Here is a 21,181-nt window from a genome sequence, read left to right as displayed (position 1 = left end):
AGTTGGAGCAAGTTGGTTGGTAGAAGAGAAACTTGAAGGAGTCGGGCTGACGGCCCCCAAAGTGGGCCACAAAAGGAACAAAGCGAGTGGCCAGTGGCTGGTGACAGGCTGGAGACTCCTGGCTCGTTGGGACGGGTGGCTTGTGAGAGACCTCCTGCTTCTCCTTGGTCTCCTCCATTCCCTCTGGTGTCTTCTGGTCTTTGCCAGGGGCTTCTGGTGTTTTAGTCACCTGGGGAGAAAAAAAGCCAGACAAATGCATTGCAATTTCCCCCACACTTTGCCATCCTCATCCGTGTTTAACGTCCTGATGCAGGAGCTGCGCACTGGCAACCGAAAAGCATCAAGTTAATCACACCAGGAGAGCTTGGGGAGTGCCAACCCGCTGACACTCGCTGTGAGGGCAGTCAATATGCAGCATAAATGCTGAGAACTCAGGTATTTACATTCCTTTAGCTAAAAATCTAAGCTGGTGTTACTTAAGGAGAAAGTGAGTCGAAAATCAAATGCTGTACTGGAAATATGGAAGCGACTTAGTGGAAATAAACCGAAGTATACTGAGGGAATGCACAGGATGAGACTCGAAGGACTTGATTCTCTCTTGATTTGCATTTCAGCTGGTTATTTGTAGCAGCCCAGAGTGAATATAAGGTGCTTCCCAGTTTCTAATGTTCCCACTGTCAGTCTGACCTGGCTCAACCTTCCATCACTTTTGGGGGATACTACGTTTTCCTTCTGTTTGGCACAGGGGAGCCCCGGTCCCAGATCAGGATCTCGTTGTAACGGCTGTAAGTGACAGCAACACACGCTCCTTGTAAAGTCTTCACCAAACCACAGCCATGGCAAACCAGCCATGAAAATGGTTCAACCCAGCCTGAGCCACGAGAGGCAACGGGGCATCGTCAGCGATGGCGGAAACACAGCAGCATCCTTTGCAAACACGGCCTGGGGCACCGGCTCGGCCGGCTCCGGGTCCCTCCGCAGGAACCCTGCTAGGGCCGCGCTGGTTGCTCTCCCCACAGCTCTCCGTGGGTTTTCCCCCCAGACACGCGAAGGGAAAAACAGGGTTGTTGACTCTCGTGAGTCAAGCTCTTCCTTGTCATCGGTTGGGTCACTTTTCCGAAGCCTCGGAGCAGAGGCAGAGCCACCACCCGCACGCACGGCGTGGGGCACCAAGGGCTGCAGGAACAGCCCGTGCATTTTCAGGGACCCTTTGCCAAGGAGGCAGTGGGGACGTGTGCCCCAGGACACAGTGGGGCTCACTTGTCACCCACGGCTGCTCCAAGGCTGTCCTTGACTGGAAAAGTGTTTTTGCTGCTGTTATTTAACCGTGACTCAGTTATCTTGTTTTCATTGATGATACTTCTATGCTAATGGAAACTGGCTCTTCCCCCGGCAATTATCCGCTTTACTACTGGGCGTCCTAAATAAACGCTTTGCTGTCTGGCTTTATTTTTAACCTTGTAAAGAGGTTTCCTAGTTTCCGTGACGCCCTGGCTTACTTGGTGCTCTATTTCTGTTCACTGAACACCGGCTCTGAACTCTGGCTCCTAAACCTATTAGGAGGGGGACACCCACAAATTGTTCAGAAATCTCCTTAAAGCCTTTGAGGGAAATTACCAGGTCCTCAAGCGTTTACCACCTCTTTTTGTCACGGGTTTCCCCAGTACAGCCACCTGCCAGATGCCTGACAGGCTCCGCTGCTGGAGCTCAGGACGAGTCCTATTTCAGCAGCCGCTGCCGCAAGGGATAAAACAATATCCCCTCTTCGCAGGGGATAAAACAATGGGATTTTGACTCCTGAAGAGCAGATTTTGCACCATGACCGTCACTTCAGCGTGGTTTATGTATCCCTGCTCCGAGCACGCTTGGTCAGAAATGATTCTGTTCACACGGATGCAGGATTATAAAGCTCATCCCTTTCTCGCTGTGGAAGATAAGAGACAAGTACGTACACGACTGCGCTGCTGCAGCTGCCCCCGGCCCACAGGGAGGCATTAATGCCGTCAGAGCAGCGCAGCTGGGCTCTGGAGCTGAGGCCGTAGTCACTTTGAAAACCCAGCTGCTTTGGAGACGTGCAAGCCTTGCGTGCGCTCGGCCATACAGGGCTGCCGGTCACCTCCAGTGGCGGGGAGGACACCCTCTCCCTCCCAGGGAGTGCTGAGCTCTGGGGCTTTGCTCCTGCGATGGGGTTCGTCTGCCCTGGGGGTTCCTGCTCATCCTCTGGGGCATCTAAAGCCTGGCAGAAGCGTCCCCCGTGCCCGGGTGAGGGCACCTGCTTACGTGATCGCTGTCTTCGAGGGGAAGCACCAGGTCAACGTCCCCGGTGCTATTTACGGCGCTGCCAGAGCTCTGTGCCCGAATTCAGAGTCCCACGTGATGCTGTGGGACGTTCACGTTCAGAGATCCCTAATCCCTCCCAAATTGTCTCTTGTCTCTCGAAGAGGATCCCCACGGGTGGGGTCACAGGGGGATGACGGATGGCACTAATGGGGAAAGCAGGAGGGGTTCAGCCGCCCACCCCAGGAGAAGGGATCCCCCGGGCTGCGGTGCTCCCCCCACCCCCCTCGCTCTGCACCGGAGTGTCCCCACACCAGCAGCTCCTCGCTTGTCCCCACGGAGCCATCCCAGGGCTATCATGTGCTGTGCGCTCTGAGCCCTTGGCAACCACCAGGGCGAAGCCGGCTGATGGCAGCCCAGCTGGGATTTGCGTGGCAGGAGAGGGACAATGGATGCATCATACGGACACCATGGGGACCCTTTTGTCATGGCCACCCTTGGGGCAAGGGTCTTCCAGCCCCCTGCCCGCAGGAAGGGGACAGGGCGAGCCAGAGTCCCTCCTGCCAAACCATGAGTTCCCACCTGCAATGTCATCTTCCCGGCGGGGACCCCGGCGCACGGGGCCGTCTGGGGCAGAGGCTGGAGGCAGCGCCGCCGGGGTGGGCAGTGCTGGTTGTCAGGGCCATCAGGGCCACTAGTGGCCATTATGACCACTGGGGTGTCACCGGGTGGTGGCTGTCACAGGGGTGGCCCTCGGGGCAGAGGGTGCGGAGGAACGCAGGGGCTCAGCCATGGCGATTAGGAGGGTGCTGTTTCTCTTGGGCCGATGGGACTGGGGAAGGGCAGCACCCCGATGGGAACCATCGCTGCTGCCCATCCAGCCGGGACACTCTGGGCTGCTCTGCTGGCCCTGCCACCCCCACTGAAGCGTGGCTGTGGCAGCTCGGACCCGCTCCCCTCTATAGACATGAGCTGTTTCTCCTTCCACAGGTGTAGTTTGCTGTTCTGCAGCCATACACTGTGTCCCTTCTCCCGCTCCCCCTCCCGGTTCGGGTCCTTCGCCCCCCTGCGAGCGCAGCATCCGCAGGGTGCAGCTCCTCACGCTGCTGCAGAGGCAGATTGTTTGGGGGTGCTTACTCGTGTGGGGATCAAAGGCAGCCTCACACTGCGGTGTGTTACATCAGAGCAGGGCTCACGTGGCTATTTCTATGCCATAAAATCCGCTGGAGATCTTCCAAGTGCTTTCCCGTGCTCCGTGCCCAGCCCGGCCCACCTTGTCCCTTCAGCTGGGTGGCCTCTATCACTCAGATGATCACGGTGAGCAGCGAGCGGCAGTTGTCCTCCCTTAAAAATACAGCCCTGCCACCAAACCGAGCACCTTTCTGCATCTTTGGGGTTCACACTTCGCAGAAGCCAGCCTGCCGAGCGGCACACCTCACACCCTCTTCTTGCTGGTCCGGAGCTTTTTCCGCTCTTCTGGGGGGAGGTTCATGCTTTACTGGGAGGTGCAAATGTTTTTTTCAGCTGGAACAAATACAAGGAGTGTGCATATGAGCTCTCGCAGACTTGTTTAGCAGCTTCTGTTTACTGGGATAATAAATTCACCTGAAAACACGCACCCCTTCATGTTGTGAGGAGTGTGTTGTCCTATGCTCACCACCCAGGGTGAGGCAAACCCACCGCTGGTGGGGTGGCTCCGGGTACAGCTCACCGCCCCCGGAGCTGCTCCGCATCCCCCTGCCCCTGCCCCGGGGCAGAGGAACACCGCCGAGCTGAGTCACGCTCTCCCCTTCCCGCAGAGCATCGACCCTTTGAAGTCTCTTTGTTTTAATGACATTTTGTGGGACGCCTTCGTGCACCAGCCCAGGCTTTCTCATTCCACGGGATTTTATTGGCTTCTCTTCTTAAAATAGTTCCTCTTCTCCTTCCCCTTTTCCTTGACTCTGTCTCTCTGTATACCCTGTTCAGTGTGTTCAGGCAAGAACTGTCAGTAGCAGCGAGCGCGTAATGCCTTGCCTGTCTTGCAAAGATATTGTGTCCTTTGTCTTTCCAGTAGCGGGCAGGTCCTTCGCGTCATCTGATTCCTGCTTTCGAGAGGTACCAGGGAATTTTCTTTAAACCACTGGGGCTCGGGTAGGTGGGTCCCCGCAAAGAGCTGGCTCCAGCACCGCTCTCAGGAGGGATGTTGTCTCACAGTTTCCATCCTATAACGCTCTTATCTGCAGGCAGGACTGCCCTTCACTGCCATCCCCTGTCCCCTGTGCCGCGAGCTCCGGGCGTGCAGGTGTCACCCTCCTGCAGACCTCCGCAGGGCTGTGTCCTTTCCCCGTCTGGCTCTAACAGCAGTTAAGATAACTGTCGGAAAGGGCGCGAGTCCCACTAATTGTAGGCCTTGTGCACGGAGCCGTCCCTTCGGCATCACCTGCTGCTCCTCCAGCGGATCTCGGGAGCGGCTCCGGGACGGAGCTGCCCGTCTGCAGAGCGGGCTAAAGGCTCTGGAAACTGTCGTAAATAACTGTAACCCCCATATTACAACCACAGCCTTGAATCTACACGGTACCACATTTTAACTCTGCTTTTCTTTCCCCCTGTTTGCCCTTCATGTTAATTCTCTGCTGCCTGACAACTTATTTTGTGATTAGATTTTCCTTTTGAAATACCAGAACGTGCTCTTTTTTCATTGTTGACGGGTGATTGAATGTGTTGCCCTAATTTGTACTTTGTGGCAAGAAGAGGTTGTGAAAAGCATAACTTCAAAGTGATTAAATAAGTGATATTTATCACTGAAAAATGCAGACTATATGATTTTGACTCTCAAAATGTGGTGGAAATAGAAACAGATGTAAGACAGGATGACCTTACCCTGAAGCTGTGTTTCAGTTAATGTTTCCACAGCTATTGTGGGTTTAAAGTTCTCCAGAAATCCCAGCATTTATTAATAACCGATGTTACCCATTAACTCCCAATTTTTACTCGTATGACACAGGAGATTGTAGGCAATGCTAGAGACTTGCTTTTGTACCTCAAACAAGAAATGATTTGGGGTCAAGTCCCACTGTCTTTAAGGTTTTGCATCAAAAAAACCCCAAACCCTAGTACCAGGCAGGTCGCATTGGACAGGGAGATGTTTCTGGTGGTGCACAGTCCTAGCGAAGCCCGTAGGGATCTGCAGAGGGGCTCATACACGTGGAGGATGGGGGGGGGGGTTAATGCTTAGTAAGAGGCTTCCTAAAACCTCAGTGCTAATTTGCTTCCTGGCATACGCACGGCAGAGGGAAAGGATCGCACTTCGGCTTCCCCTGGCTCCGGCTGACATTTCCTTGTATTGCAAGGACACCAGCAGATCTCACACAGCGACTTCAGGCACCGCACAAGCAGAAAGCCGTGGGGCCGGGGAGCCCAGCCCTCGGGTCAGGGTGACAGCAGCAGGAGAAAAAGCAGATAAACACGGGAGAGAAAGAGACCAAAACTCTCACACCTAAATGCTCAGCATACGGCCAGCTTGAAAAGATCGATAGTTTGTGTTGTGTCGGGGCTTTTTAAGAGGAGTCAGGTGTTCAGCTATTTATTGAGCACATATACCAGATATACGCTCCTTTTCCGGGTTAGTTAAGGTGGCCCGTCCACCTAGTCACAGCCCCTGGCTTGTATCGCCCGCTGAGCATCACGATATTCGTAATCATCCACCAGTTTTTCGTGGACCCTGACGATACTGGTGACCGCCTTGTCTCGCCACTCTGTAAGTTTGCGTGGCAACTCCAAAGCGGCCCGTGTCAGCCCGACCCCTTTTGCCAACCCAAAGGCTGTACGGGGGTCTACGGGCTCATCCGCCCTGCGGACCCCGCTGACCCTCCAGGTTTATCTTGTCCCGCCCGGTCTCACCCGCGCTCCCCACCAGCGGGAAGGGGCTGGCAGCCGGCGGCCCGGGGACACCCCCCCGCGGCTGCAGAAGCCCCTCGGGCCGAGCCCTCCGGGGACCCCCCCCGGGCCGTCCCTGCCGATAAAGCCCCGCGGGGGTTCCCTCCGCCGGGCAGGGCGGGAGCGGCTGCGCGGCCCCGGGAGGCACCTGGGAGGAAGGAGGGGCGGAAGGTGGGACCGGCCCGGCCCGCCCCCGCCCCGCAGCCGCCCCGGCAGCGGCCCCGGCCCGCCGCGGCGGGGCTGCCCGGCTGGGAGCGCGGGGCAGCGGCAGCTCCGGCAGGATGAAGAAGCACCAGCACTCGGTGCAGGGCACCTTCAGCCGCCTCTTCGGCAAGCGGCACGCCAGCCCCGCCGCCGCTTCCCTCTTCGCCACCAACCCGCCCTGGATCTTCACGCAGGAGGTGACCTCGGACAGCGCGGGTGGCACCGGTCAGTGTCCCCTCTCTCCCGCCCCGGGGCTGCCGCTGGGAACCCGGGGTGACGGGGCTCCGGCCGGGGGACGGGGCCGGCGGGCCGAGGGGTCGGACGGGGCCGGGGAGCGGCGGTGGCTCGTTCGCCGCCCGGTTGGGCAACTCCGGGAGGCGTTTGGCAGGGCTGGGCCACCGAAGGGCGAGTTCCAGCCTGCGCTCCGCGGGCTGGCGAGCGCTCCGGGCGCCGGGGAGGGCGCGGAGGCTCCGCACCCGCGGGCTGGGGCCGGCTCGGTGCCCTCACGGGGCCGTGATCCGCTCCGGGAAGTCAAACTTGACCGAAGCCGGCTGATAAATAGTTGGGAATCTGTTTTATTGCTTCCACCTCGTTCCCACGCCATGTCTGATCTGCGCCTTCCCAGGTTCTAGCTATTTACCTGTAAACCTGTTTCTTGACTTTGTGCGAGGGGGGAGTCGAGGGTTGCGTATTCCTGCAGGATTTATTTGTATTTCTTTGTGGGTTTAATTGCAATACTGTGCCCCGGAGGCTCATGTAGGAGGGAGCCAAGTTAATAGTAATGGAGCCAGGTAGATAAAAGATAGCAGTTTGTGGATGGAGTTTGGTGGCTGTAAGATTCCAACGAACGCTTCCGAGCTTAGAAATGGAAGCGCCGCTTGCTGAGCTGTGCCATGTGGGAGCAGTGTCCATTAAAGCTATTGCAAGGTGGTTACACCCTGCAGGCCACGCTGGTGAAACTAAGATAAAATGAAAATGTGACGGAGAGTTTCATGCAACTCTTAAACACAAAAGGAAAATTGCTGATTTCTAACTGTTGTAAATCTGAGGAGGATTCAAGCTTCCCTCTGATGTGGTTTGGATTTAAAAAAAAAAAAAAAAAAAGTCCCTGTGTCTGCTCATTACAAGCCTGATTTCCGTGGCTGCAATTGCAGTACAAAGGCATTCCTTTCAGGTGTGGGGAACTGCCGTGCGGATCAGCTTGCTAAGTAAAAGCCAGGAGTCCTTGAAATCTGAGCGCAAATAAAAGCTGCTGAATCACTCCTTAGCATCCTCTTGGCATTTATATATATTTATGTGTAATTTGTGTAGGGTAGTGTGACATACAGAAGCTGGGTGACCATGGTTGGAGTAGCGTGTGTGAGGTGTGGGCTCGTCGTGAGGAATGGCGTGGTCACAGCTACACAGTCCAGGGGCAGGTCCTATCGTATCCTGACTTCCCTGGTGCCACCGTCTTACCCAGGGAAGCCCCATCCCTGGCTCTGTCTCTTGAATATTTGCTGCATAGCTTCATGCCATCGCTGCTGCCAAAAGGAGTCCACTGCTTCTGCTAATCCCCACCTTAGTTTTTCATACAAAGTAAACACCAGTGAAGCAATGTGGAATGGGTGTAGGTTTGCATGTCACTGACTCAGAGATTCCTGAATATAGTGACTGATGCCGCCTCCTCGCTGTGAGCTGTGGATACCCCAGCGTCAAACCTGCTACGCCTACTCCAGGTGATGCAACCCTCAAGTAGGAAGAAGTTCCATTGCATGTGTTGTAGGTTGTTTATTTTATTTCCCATGGCTGAGAGGACGCAAACATCTCCAGAACAGGTTGTATGTCAAAAAGTGGCCAAAGCATAGTTGGGGCCAGCTGCGTCCAACAGCCTCCGAAGGTGTGTTTTCCCCATCCCTCCTTCCAGGAAACCAAGCTGGCAGAGCACAGGTCTTACTGGTGACAGGCTCTTAGCAGGCAAGTCCTGTTTATCTAGCAAAGAAAACACAACTACAAGCACTTCATTTTACTTTAATTAAATGCATTCGGGTTAGTGATGCTTAGTAATCTAGGATCAAAGACCTTGTGATCTTTAATACAGTTTCTCACTGAGTTTACCTGGTGTCTAGTTTAATATAAAACTCTCATCATTTCAGGGCTCTGAACTGCTCTATCGCAGCTCCACAAAGCTGTCTGAATCCAGACTCTGATGTTGTATTAATTCTTGCTGCTCGCTCGCCGAATGTGGGGTCACCCAAGGGGTTATGCAAAAATAATAACAATTTGCTGCCGTCTCAGCTGTCCTCGGGACTCCAGCAGCTCCTGCTCCAGCTTGGGTCTCTCTCAGGCAGGGAGGTGCTCACCTGTTGGTAGGACCACACTAACTGAAGTACAGGCTGATTAGTATTTTGAAAGCTGAAGAAAATGTCCTTTTTTGTAAAGAATCCCTTGTAGTGGGAGAAGCTTGGGATAAGGGAGGGAAAGTTGTGACTGTAAGCACAGTGGTAGGATGATGGATACTCCTGGGTGTATCCCAGGGCAACTTGTGGTGTAGATGGTGGGAGAAAGGAAGAGCTGACGTGCTTGCTGGACTCGGTGGCGCGTTTCAAGGCTGTGTGGAATTCATCTGCCTCCAAACCCATAACTTCAGCAGAGGCTGAGGTAGCTCATGCCCAGCCCCTGGCGTGGTCAGGTTCTTCATTCCAGGTGTTCATGCAAGTGGTTTTCTTCTGTGGGAACACACATACACAAACATTTGCTCGCTTTTCTTTTTTTTCTTTTACTAAACTCTGTTTTGAAGGGAGCTTCTTGCTTCATCTCTGCCCGTCCAAGGAGGGCAGAGACCAACCACCGCTATGTGCCATGGCAGCCCATGGTGGGTTGGGGACCCCAGCGTTTGGAGGGCACAGGCTGTCCCTTGGGGCAGCGAGGGATGTGCAGGAGGGAGAGGGGACGCTGTGGCAGTGACTGGTTGTTTGCAGAGTCTCGGGGACTCCTCTGGCACGCGCTGCCTGTGGGTTTCGGAGGTTTGGAAAGGCAGCCCAGCCCCTCCGCCTGTGTGCGGAGCTTACACAACCCTCACCTTCTGCTCCGCGCCTGTTAATGCTGTACGGCACCTGACAGAAACCGTGTCTGTGCTTCACACTGTAGCATGGGCTCGGGTTCAAGGACTGCTCCCAAACTTTTTAAAGCGGGGAAAAAAAAAAAAAAAAAGCTGTTTACTTCTCGGTGTTTGTGTTTTGGGGCGGAGGGAGAGGTTGTTTGCTTCTTCTTTCGCACTGAAACCACTCTGGAATTCTGTTAGGTGGGAACACTCCTGCAGAGTTTTCTCTCTGATCAGAGCCATTTTGCAACAATTCCCCCCCCCTTCCTCAAACCCTCACTTTTCCTTTAATGTTGGTCTCCTTGGCTACGAATTATTTGTGTATCTCCTTCCAGCCAAGGTGGGGTTTACATGCTTCAGTGCTTCTGCTTGTTAATTCATGCTGTTAATCAGACACAAAGAACGTAATTAAACTAATTTTATGAGCTTTATTCACTGTCAGAAATAAACCGGCCCAAAAGGTGTGGTTGAAGGTGGAAGCACAGGGCTGGGAACTGGGAGTACCTGGTGGCTCCTCCTGCGCGTAATGCTGGGGCTCGGTGGCCGCTTTCTGCCGTGGCGTCTCCATTCAGAGTAGTATTTTGTGGGAAGAAATGACTACTTCAGAGCCTTTTTCCGTAAGGCAGGCTGAAGCGTGACAGTGCAGTGGCCAGCGTGACTTGTCCTGCAGTGCCAATCGCAGCAGGGTCGGGGACAAATTGCCCCTGCAGCGTGCAGAAGGATGCTGTGGGTGCTGGGGGGGTCCATCCACAGCTGTGGCACCTCCTTTGGCTGCTGGCAGCAGAACGTGGAGGGAAAACACTTCCTCGGGGAGCCTCTGCATGTCCCAGTTCCATCGCGGTGTCCGGGCAGAGCAGTGAGCCGTTCCCCTCTGCTTGCCCTGGTCCTGCTCGGCACAAGCCGGGGGTCAGGGATGCCCCCGCTGTCCCTCTCCGCTGCATAAGTGACAGGGACCTGTTGTTGTGATAGGGCTGAGTGAAGAACCTGTAATTAGCTCTGGGTTTTGATGGCAACCTTTGATGGTCAGCAGGGGAGGAAGGGCAGGAGCTCTGCCTCTGGTTGCTGTGGTTGGTGGTCAGACTCCGCTGCTGCCTCCCCCTCGACTCCAGCCGCTGAGGGATCGGCCGAGGCCAGATCCTGCTCACGCGTACGATCTGGTTTGTGTCACCTCTGCGGGCACCGGCCCTGGACCCACCTCCTGCTCTCCTGCGGGTCGGAGCCTCCTGGCGCTGTGAAGAGCTGATCCTGGTGCATATTCCTTCCCTGAACTTAAGAGTGGGGAGTGAATTAAGTGCTCGTGCTAAATTTTGACCCTCCTGAGGTAAATTTAAGTTAGCTACAATTAGAAATAAGCCTTTCGGAATAGACTTGACATCTGTGCTCTCTGAACTCCAGTGTCCGGAGCTCCGGGAAGGGTCTCTGTACCTTGTGGGCATGTGTCAGGGCTGGAGCGCCTGCCCGGGTGTCCCACTCACCTGGGACCTTTCTCCTCCCATCTTCAACTCTGCTCCAAAACACCCCGATACTCCTCAGAATCTGATGGGTTTTGCCCATCCCTGGGAGATGATACAGCAGATATTTCACAGAGCTTTTTAAAATGAGGTGGCATCCAGTGGTTTTTTTTTCCTGTTGCCTCGAATGCAGTGCTGCTGCTAACAGTCTTCTCTTCCCCACAGGTGATGTGATTGAAGTGTACTATGGTGACAATCGCTTTGGGACAATGACTGACTCTGGCACAGCAACGCTTAAACCTCGTCCGAGAGTCCGGCCGCTGCTGACTTTTTTACCCCTTGTGAGTATCCGTCTCGCCGCTGGGATTCGTTACGGCGGCGCATGTAACTGGTGCCCAGAACCAGCTGGGCTGGCTGCTCCCCTCCTCTACCTCGGGGGAGAAATTAAATGAAAAGTAAAACCACTCTGTAATGATGCTGGATACGAGGGATTAGGAGGTGATCTGAGTTCAAGGCTTGTGTTGGACATAGGCAAGATGCTCGGGCGAGAGACGTCAGCATCATCAGTCTTGTATTTTCAATTAAAAAAAATTTGCTGAGCGTGTAGATGATAGATCGGGCTTGCACTGCATTTTATCTAACCGCTACTGGCGGTATCTCTCCCTGGATCAGGCGAGTTGCTGGAGAGAGCAGTAGCAAAGCTGTGCCCTGTCTACAGCAGGGGAGGAGGAGGCGATGCAGCAGGTGCCTGTGCAGAGCTTGGGTTTTTTTCCAATCTCAATATGAGGGACGCCGTTCCCGGCAGAGCTGCCGGTGCTCCAGCAGCAGCCGGATGCAGGGACTGAAGCGGCAAGTGCCAGCTCAGCTGGACCCAGAGATGGCTTTAACGCAGCTGGGACTCCAGAAGTTACACGTGCTCGTTGCTGGCTTGGAGGCTCTGCTGCCGCATGTGCTGAGCAAGCTTTCCTCCTCCACCTAGCACACCTTTGCAAAGGTCTTATCCCCTGAAGAGTACAGCAGAGCGCATGATTGCTCAGGGATGCTTTGGAGATGGCAATAGCTAAAGCTGCAGTGATGCACTCGGGTCACTGAAGGTCAGCGGAGACAGTAAAACACTTAAAAGCCCTTGGTCTTGACAAGAAAATCCTCTCTGAGAGCAGGGGATGTTTTTCCTCATACATCCTTGTCCTTTAGAGCGGCCATCACCTACAGCAGAAAATGGGCTGGTCTGGTGTCACCCAGGTGCAATTAGGAGTCAATGGGGTTGTGCAGGTGTCATTTGGAGGACAACTGGGCGGGAGAGGGAGTTTATTTATCTATCAGAGAGCATCATTAGGAAGGTATGGGGTTACCCAGGTTCTACAAAGGAGTTGTGCCCTCCGTGATGCCATCCAAAAGATCACAGTGGGTGAAAAATCTCACCTGGGCTCCCAGTCCAGTAACTGTAGGGCTGGTGCCTGAGAAACTCCTCTCTGGTAGCACAGGCTTGGGTGTGCAACCAGAGTTGGCACCCCGTATTACCAGGTTTTTTGAGTCTAACTAGCCTTTTGCGTATGTTTTTGAGCTTTCGAATGTTTTACTAGTGGAAGTGTATGTGGTAGAGGAATACACATCGCAGATGTCCCTGGGATAAATACGAAGGGCTGTCACCCAGCCACGGTGCTATTCTGCTGCCCACAGAAGCACAGCCAGCCCTGGGGCTTTATTCCCCTCAGTTGCCCTTGTGAGGGTCCCTCTCGTTGTGCTTCTCTTCCAAGAGTAGCAGGTTTAGCTGGAGAAATTAGTAGGAACGAGCAACGCTTTTTTAAGGACCAGTCTGTGTTGTATATTTGCATTATTTTGATGAGGTTTGGTTATGATGTGATTTGGCACAGACACTTCTGCTGCCACATGCATATTTGCACTGGGCTGTTCTGCAGCTCCCGCCTTAACCCTTTCTTTCCACCCACCCGCTCTCGGGCGCTGGGGGGGGAGGCTGAGGAGCAGTGAGTCAGGAGGATGCACACACCCTGCCCGGCAGCTCTCCCCGTATGGATCAGTGCCTGCCCCCCGGATCGGTGTCCTGCCCCCCAAACCGCCTGGCCCTCGGCCGCCCCGAGGCATTGCAGGAGAGGGGGCTTCGCTGCTTGCCTCTCGGGTACCACCACCTCCCCCTGCCCGCCCCACTTCCCGGGTTCAGGCAGAGCTTTGGCATCCTAGGGGAATAAATTCCTGGAGTTAACCGCCAAACTTCCCTAGCTCTGCTTCAAAACAAGGAGTTTTGGGGTAGCGCTTCAAATTTGGAGAAATCCTTGGCCTCCCTGAGATCCCAGCGTGCAAAGCAGATACATTTTGACACCTTTTTTTTAAGGGGCAGCCTCAAACCTGGCTCATTTTCCCTCATATGAGGAACGGCTGAGAGAATTGGGTTGGTTCTTTTCTGAAGGCTTAGGGGAGACCTTATCACCGTGTTCCAGTATTTAAAGGGTGGCTACAGAGAAGATGGACACTCCCTTTTTACAAGGAGCCACATGGAAAAGACCAGGGGTAATGGGTACAAATTACTCCAGAGGAGATCCCAATTGGACACGAGGAAGATTTTTCACAATGAGAACTATCAGCCACTGGAATAATCTCCCCAGGGAAGCGGCAGATTCCCCAGCATTGGACACTGTTAGGATTCAACTGGACAGAGTGCTGGGCCGTCTTGTCTAGACCATGCTTTTGCCAAGAAAGGTTGAAACAGGTGATCCTTGAGGTCCCTTCCAAGCTGGGATTCAATGATTTAACGGGTGGGAAGCATGGGCTCCTGAGAGACCAGGATGGGCAGGCTCCCCTTCATTGGGAACAGGGGACACCTAACTCTGTTCCAGCACTGAAAAGCGATTCCTGGTGGTTGCAGTGAAAGCTCCCCTCAAAGGGATCCTCCGCACAAATAAATCTGATGCAGGTACCACAAACTGGAAATGCCGGTTCCTGGTGCACCACCCCAGCCCAGCAGCCTGCTCTGAATCAGCTGGAGCTTTGCTGGGCTGGTCGCACCCCGGCAAACACAGCAGAGGGGAACAATCTTTCCCGTCATCTCTGGAGGCTGGCAGCGTACTGGAGATGCTTTCCATAGTAGAGGCCAGCCCGTGACGTGAGGATGGGTGGGTTTTGAGAGAGATGCTGAGCATTAGCAACTGCAACAGAAATTTTTGGGGTGAAACAGGCTTGCCCAGTTTTTAGGACCTGTTGGAATGACATGTCCAAAATTACTGCTCGTTTATGAAATGTGGACTCGTTTCCTCCAGCTTTGCATAGATCTCTTCCGACTGCCATTCCCTTGCTACTCCTATCCAGACATGTGATGCATATACTGCTTTTAACTCAGTGCCCAGACATCTTTGTTTCCCTGTAAATGAGCAGGTATCCTCAGTGTGCTCTGGAGACTGGCAGCAATGAATTTCCATAGCAAATGAGAATTGCTGGGTTTTCTTCTTTGTGGTTTTTTGGTATCTCATTGCTCTGGACAATTTCATTAGCGGGTCTGGAAGTGCCTGTGTTAGCCTTTGTCTTCCCTCTGGCTTTCAGCTGAAGTTAAGGATCTTTCCTTTGTGTTGCACGGTATCTTTGGGACCAGTAAGGAGGCCTTACATGAGGCTATAAGGCTCACCTTGTCTGATACTAACAGATCTGTTAGATCTTGGCTTCTCCACCAGCACCAAGTTCTCTCATCAGTTGTATGATTCCAGGAGTGTGAATTCTCACTCTCTCTCTCCTGGGCCACCAGTAACCGGCTCATTCCCTTGTGGCTATCAAGGATCTCTGGTCATCTGCAGGGTGATGGACCTTGCAAGCAAAGCATGTGCGTTTTCTTAGTTTGTCGAAAGCTGGGGGATTCCAGGGCTCTCCTGAAGGAGCCCAGGCTGCTGTTCAGCTCTGCCCCAGCAGCTCCTGCATTCCCTGCGCCCAGGACGGTGTGTGATGTTAATGGGAGCCCCGGATGGGGCTGGCCGCATAAACCCAGCTTGACCTTTGATCGAGGAGACTTTGGAATCCTACAGGACTCTCTTGTAAAAATTGTGATAATGCCAGTGAAAGGCAAAGGGCAGGGGCTCAATCATTATCTAGGCTTTTGTGTGCAGAGAACCCGCACTGAGCGGTGGGGCTGATGGCAGGATAACGTTTCCTTCGCACAAGGGCTGTTAACAGCTAGTGCAAACAGCTGCTGGGGTGAGCAGGAGTGCAAGAGGGTGGGCCCCGGAGCCTGGGAACGGGGCAGTGTGTCCCTGACACTGCCCGTGGGGTCTGCGAGCTCGTGGGGCGTTATTCCCTTGCTATGGGTCTCTCCCAGCGCTGGTATGCGAAAGCCCAGGCCACTGCCTGGGTCGCTGACGTCCGTGCTGCCAGCCTGATTCAGCATCGGTTTGCGTTTGGGACGTGGGCGCGTTAGTGTACGTTGTGTGAGCAATTCCAGTCCCTCTGCAGAGCAGTCAAAGCGGTGAGTCACGGGAGGAAAGGAGAGGCTTTCTGCTTCTGGCAGGGGGACCAGGCAGCCCTGGTGAGCGCTGCGGGCGAGTCAGCGTGCCATGAATATCTCACCATGGGTGGCTGCAATTAGCCACAGCGCCCTGGCTGTAAGCGTCCTCGCAAATGTGTAGGCTGCTAAATTGCACGGTCCTGCACCACCTAAATGCACTGCTGAGTTTTCAGCATGAATGCAAAGGGAGTAATTGAGAGTGAAACACAAACCACACAAGCAGCAGTTCTCCCCAGAGCGTTCAGATCTGCTGGTGCCGGTTTCCCAAAAAGCTGGAAGACTGTCTGGGACTTCGGTGCGGCGTGTACGTGGCTGCAGCGTGGGCTGGAGAGCAGAACCCACAAAACCCATGGGAGCTATTAAATTTGCTTGGTAGGTGAATGGTGAGAAACTCACGCTGGGGAGCCCTGAGGCTGGGGGTGACGAAGCTGCGCTCCTCGCCAGCCCCTCTGCCCCTCACTAGCACATGGGAGCTGTGTCCGTAGCTTGAGCAGCCTTGATCACAAGTGGAGACTCGTCCCCTTCAGCCCTGTCAACGGCAGCTACCGCAGGGACCTGAGTGTCTCGGAAACAGCCCCGGACCCTGTCAGGCTCCTGTTTGTGTAAACAAATTACCAGCTATACAGGCTAGGGCCTGCTTGTCAGCACTCTGCTCTGATACCCTGGGCATAAAACTAACAGCTCCGATCTCTCAACTATTGCAGAATGCCCAAGAATCCCACGGGGTGGCTGTGCCAACGCCGTCGGTGCCAGAAGACTTTGAGGAAAAAGCAGCACTTGGTAAGGAATCTCCTCTGCTGAGTCCGGGACGGTGCTGAGTGCTCAGCAGTACCGTGCCCTTGGGGGACATGCGTGTTCCGAGCTCTGGAGCAGACAGTCTGATCATGAGATTTTCATGCTAAAATAGACCCTACTATTAATTATTTTTTGAAGTCATTGAAAATGAATTCATTTCTACGGGGTGAGGCATAGTGGCTGTTACGGTTCAGCAAGCTTTAGACAGCTGCTGAGCAAAATAAACTGGCTTCTGGAGGCTAGCTGGCCAGGCGTGGTGCTGGCTGTCGCAGTGCTGATGGAGAAGGTGCTCACACCATGGTGCTCTCGCTCTTCCTTGCAGGCTCTGGCTCCCAGATCAATGGGAACTACCGAATGTACAGCTCGGTGGGGGACCTGCGCCCACAGGCTCTCGAGGGGGATGACCTGGATGAAGACATCCCTCCACCACCATCAGTACCCCCACCACCCCCTCCAACGGCACCAGCACCCGCACCACCACCTGCAGCCTCGCCAGTCCCTCCACCACCCAATATGCTGCCTCCACCACCACCGCCACCACCTGAGATGGTGCCGCCACCTCCTGCCATGGCACCTCCGCCACCTCCAGCCTCTGCCCTGTCCTCCCCCGGCACACCGGCTCCTCCAGACTTCATCCCACCAGCCCCACCGGGTGCCTCTCAGCTCGGCCAGGCCCCAGCACCCTTCACCACCAGCATCTCCAAGTGGAAGTCCGAGACTGTGCTGAACACCAGGCAGGCAGATGCCGAGGGGCCGCTCTGCCCGGCTGAGGCTGGGGTGCCAGCTGCCCCCAGCCCAAAGGAGAGTCTGCAGCCCAAGCACTGTCCCGAGCCCCACCTCACCTTCCCCAGGTCCTTCAAGGTGCCCCCCCCGGCCCCAGCCCGGTCCTCCTCCATCCCCGTGCAGGACAGCCAGCCCGCCCGGCGGGAGCCCTTCCCCAAGCAACCTCATGCCCGGCCTCCCCTCCCGCCATGCTTCACCATAAGACCCGCGGCCAAGGCTCACGCCGGAGGAGAAGCTGAGCAGAGAAATTCCCCGCTCAGACAGGCCCTCGCGAAGCCGGCTGTGCTGACACCCCCACCGCTGAGCCCCAAGCCAGGTCCAGGGCTCAGCCAAGGCACAAATCCTGCTGGTCGCCGGTCCCCGCTGCCAGGCTCCGAAATGGAGAAGGTTCCCCAGCCAAAAACAGCTGAGAGAGACCCCCCTCCAAAATCTGAATCTCTCTCTGCGAACGACCTGGAGCTCCCCCCTCCAGATTACCCCACCAGTGAGGACGACTGGAAGGACGCCAGCAACCTGAGCAGGCTGCGGCACGAGCTCTCGGCCCTCCTGCGCTCCCCACGCAGGGAGGAGAGGCCGGCGGAGAAGCCGGCTGCTCCCCAGCCCACGGACGGCGGCACTGACCGCCCCGGCAGCCGTGAGCCCAGTCTCAACGGGCCCCAACCGGCTGGACCTGCTGGGAAGGACACGCGGGTACCCGCGGGAGGGGAGAGCAAGAAAAAAGAGGTGCCTAGCAGCACCCCCAGTGCCAAGGGGGGCTCTCCCAGCGCAGCATTACCCGCTCCAGAGAGCAGCCCTGCGCCGCAGACCCGCAGCGTGATGGAGATCAGGAACGAGCTGGAGGCTGTGCTGAACATGAAGAAAGAAGGGAAACCTGCTGTGGGGCTCGGCAGCCAGAAGCAGGGCACCGAGGATGGCAGCAGCACCCCTCATATGAGGAAGAGCCCCCCTGACCCGAGGAAGAGCTCCCCTGACCCGGGTGACTTGGTGCTGCCAAAACCGGCCCCAAGCCCCCTCCCAGCACCAGGGGCTGCAGTGGAGAAGGATGAGACGGGGCACGAGGACCATCCCGCTCCTGCCGCTAGCAAGGCCATGGAGAACTTGACCCCTGCTCCCGGGTCCCTCAACAGCCGCGTGAGCCCCCCAGATCCACCTCAGGGACCGGCGGAGGAGCCCCCTGCTCCCACATCCCCCTCGCCCCCCACTTCTCCCGCAGAGAGCCCAGCACCGCAGCCCAGCGCGGCCATCTTCCAGTACAAAGTGCACCAGGCTGGGGCCAGCTCAGCCGAAACGCCGTGTGCCTCGGGCTCGGCCGAACCGCCCTGCCCCACCAGCACGGCCAGGAGCCCACCGGCCACCTCGGGAGCCGGGCAGGAGGAGGTGCTGATCCACCCGGTGACGGGCGAGCGGGTGGAGCGGGGCTCCCCCATGGCGCTGCTCCTGGCCGCCCGGCAGCGTGCCCAGCGGGGCCGGCAGGGTGGTGAGGTGGGAGCCGCGCTGCGGGCCAAGCCACCCCTGAAACTCAACAGCGCCTCGTCGGACACCACCTCCACCAGCTTCTACCGCCACGAGTCCAAGCCCTACTCCTTCACCGTGGTGCCTCGGCCGCCCGTGGTGGGTATAGCAGGGTCAGGATGGAGCAAACCTCCATCCTTCTCCAGCTCCTCGGAGCAGGGCCGGGACGTGCGGGTGGTGGCCGAGGCGCAGCCTCCGAGTCTCCCTGGCCACCGACGGGCCACTGCCTCCAGCCTGCTGCGGGGCCTCCTCGAGTCTGGGCAACCCAACCAGCCCGGCCCAGCCCGCCATGGTGTGCCCAGGGAGGAGGAGGAGAACGGGGAGACGGCGCTGGACTATGGGATTATCCCCCCGCCCCCCGAATTCAGCAACGAGACGGACGAGGCCAAGGGGCCCCTCGCGAGTCAGGAGGAGAACCGCAAGTGCCCCAGCTTCCCCGACTGCAGCCAGGGCTCGGAGGCGCCGCGGTACTTCAGGTGGCCCGGCTACGGCCGTGGCTACGGGGGCAACCGTGAGCCCCCGGCCCCGCTGCCCTCAGAGAAGAGCAGGAGGAATGGCGACTTCACGCCCCAGTACCCAGACTACAGCAGCTCTGCCGGTTACTCTGGCCGCTGCCCGAACCCCCGGCCGCTGATCAAGAAGCGCCTGTACGTCTCGGAGCCCGACAGCTCCTACACCCGGGCAGCGGCGGCCCCCCGGGCCACGGGTACCCTCTCCTACAGCCCCGGGGGATACAGCTCCGCGGCCGGGGAGGGGGTGCGCCGCCTGGGCCCTGCCCAGAGGAACGGCCCCACAAGCACGCAGGGCAGGCGCACGTCCATGGACGCCGCTGGGAAAGCCACGCCGTACGGCAGCGCCGGGGCTGACGCCAAGTACAAGGGGCAGAACGGGGATTTCTTGCCTGCCAGCGCGGTGGCAGCCAGCAGGTATGTGTCCCCCTGAGCTGAGCCCTTCCCTGTCCTCTCTGTGGCCCCAGAGCGGTGCAGAGCCCCAGAGAAGTCCCACTGCCTGGGTCCAGGGCTGTCACTGTCCTGTGGTGCCTCCCCGCTCCCAGCCATAACCCTGGCTCCTTGCCGTGTTCCTGAACGGAGGCACGAGGCAATGTGAAAGTCGCCCTGCTCCAACAGAAGACAAAAAAAAATTGCAATTTGGAATAAAACCAGAGTTTCCTGAGCTTTCAGTGACTTTCTCTCTGTTTTCCCTCCAGACCTGCCCATGGCAGCCCGCAGTACGGTGGACCCACCAACACCTTCACGGTCAGACCCGGAGCACGACAGCCCATCTCCTACGCCTACCAGAGCGGCCACCGATAGGCTTCTCCGCAGGGCTGCTCCACTGCCTTCGGCTGGGAGAGGGAGAGAAGGTGCCTGGGTGGGTTGTCATCTCCTCTGTGGGCACCAGGGATGGTCCCAGCCCATCCAGCAAACACACTGCTTGAAACTGCTGATGGAGAAGGTGGGGAGTGAATCTGGGACTTGGACTCCTTGCAAAAGACTGTCATGGAGAGTAGTTACCACAGAGGACCGGCTGCTGTCTTGTTACGTGAGCAAACATGGTTTTCCTTCTCCTATTTCCCCCCTGTGTTATTTTCAAAATTGCAGCCTGATAGTTCTTCTAAGAAAGTCAAAAAGCATCCTTAGTTCTCTTTAGAGAGCATCACCACTGGAGAGATTGTTTTCAGTTTGTTTTGGGTTTTGTTTTGTTTTGTTTTGTTTTTTTAATTGGTTTAAATCCAACATGCTTGGGAGTGGGGAGAAACCAGCTGGGAGATGTGCATAAGGGAAGCAAGCCAGTGTATAGCTAAATGTAGGGGATTTAAAATAAGAATGTGAGGCCAATGGGATAGAAATAGAGTTCAGGATGTCCAGATCCTTTCCTCTTCTGTCCCCACCTCCTTCAACAGCCTTGAGCAAATCAATTATGCCAATGCCTTAAAAACAGCTCCTGGCTCTCAGTGCTGGCCCTGCCGAGCTGGGGGCGGCTCCGCCACCGAGGTCTGAGCCCCTTTCTCCAGGGATCAACCATGGGGGGCTCCGGGAGCACAGGTCTTTGCTTTCCTGCCCCTTTTGGCCACTGGAAATGTTTCTGTTGGTAACTCTTCCTCATGGAAGAAGGCTGCGAGACCTGGATGGGTGGCTGTAAAGCACTTTGGAGCCTTAAGACATTGAACAATCCTTCTTTTCCTGTGTCAGCTGGTAGGTGTCGGGGACCCACCACAACATGGTGCTTTCCTCCAGGGGTCTCTTGCCACTTCATGCCCACATAAACCCCACCTCCAAAAGCTAAGCCACGTAGTCCTTATGCACTGTTGCACTGAGACTTGGCTTTAGTTTGTCTGATTCAGGGCACTGGGAGGTTAATTTTGTTGTGATTGTAGAGTATTTGACGCTCCTGGTGTGTGGAATGTTTGTGGTGACACACCAAAGCAAGCCTGTCCCTGCCTCCTGCCAGCGTCCCCGGGGAGCGAGTGACGGGGTGTGCTGGGGTGGGAGATACCAGGGTGTTCTGTCCCACAGGGCGAGCAGTGCAGTCTCACGATAGCCGACCAAAGGTTTGAACGAAAATTAGGAATATGTAATCTTCCTCAGAGGTAAACTTGCTGAAAATCACTGTAAAATAAGTGTAAAAACTTGTAGAGAATGTTTTCTAATCACTGAC

General features: G+C 56.0%; 1 protein-coding gene across 1 annotated transcript; it reads left to right on the top strand.

The window, feature by feature from the left end:
* Positions 1 to 6,476: 6,476 nt before the first annotated feature.
* Positions 6,477 to 19,836, top strand: C24H6orf132 (chromosome 24 C6orf132 homolog). The gene is made up of 5 exons (XM_074163483.1): positions 6,477 to 6,624; positions 11,158 to 11,273; positions 16,138 to 16,213; positions 16,551 to 19,449; positions 19,731 to 19,836. Exons 1-5 carry the CDS (start codon positions 6,477 to 6,479, stop codon positions 19,834 to 19,836), a joined length of 3,345 nt encoding a protein of 1,114 aa, XP_074019584.1.
* Positions 19,837 to 21,181: the final 1,345 nt, after the last annotated feature.

The sequence above is a fragment of the Numenius arquata genome, chromosome 24 (assembly GCF_964106895.1).
Source record: "Numenius arquata chromosome 24, bNumArq3.hap1.1, whole genome shotgun sequence".
NCBI lineage: Eukaryota > Metazoa > Chordata > Aves > Charadriiformes > Scolopacidae > Numenius > Numenius arquata.
This window is presented reverse-complemented; position numbering and strand designations above follow the sequence as displayed.

What these genes read in the sequence shown, in the direction of transcription:
- C24H6orf132 (XM_074163483.1), top strand. Translation starts at nt 6,477, where the DNA reads ATGAAGAAGCACCAGCACTCGGTGCAGGGCACCTTCAGCCGCCTCTTC. An exon ending in TGAGGAAAAAGCAGCACTTG is followed by an intron (nt 16,214 to 16,550) that starts GTAAGGAATCTC and finishes TCTTCCTTGCAG; the next exon opens with GCTCTGGCTCCCAGATCAAT. An exon ending in AGCGCGGTGGCAGCCAGCAG is followed by an intron (nt 19,450 to 19,730) that starts GTATGTGTCCCC and finishes TTTTCCCTCCAG; the next exon opens with ACCTGCCCATGGCAGCCCGC.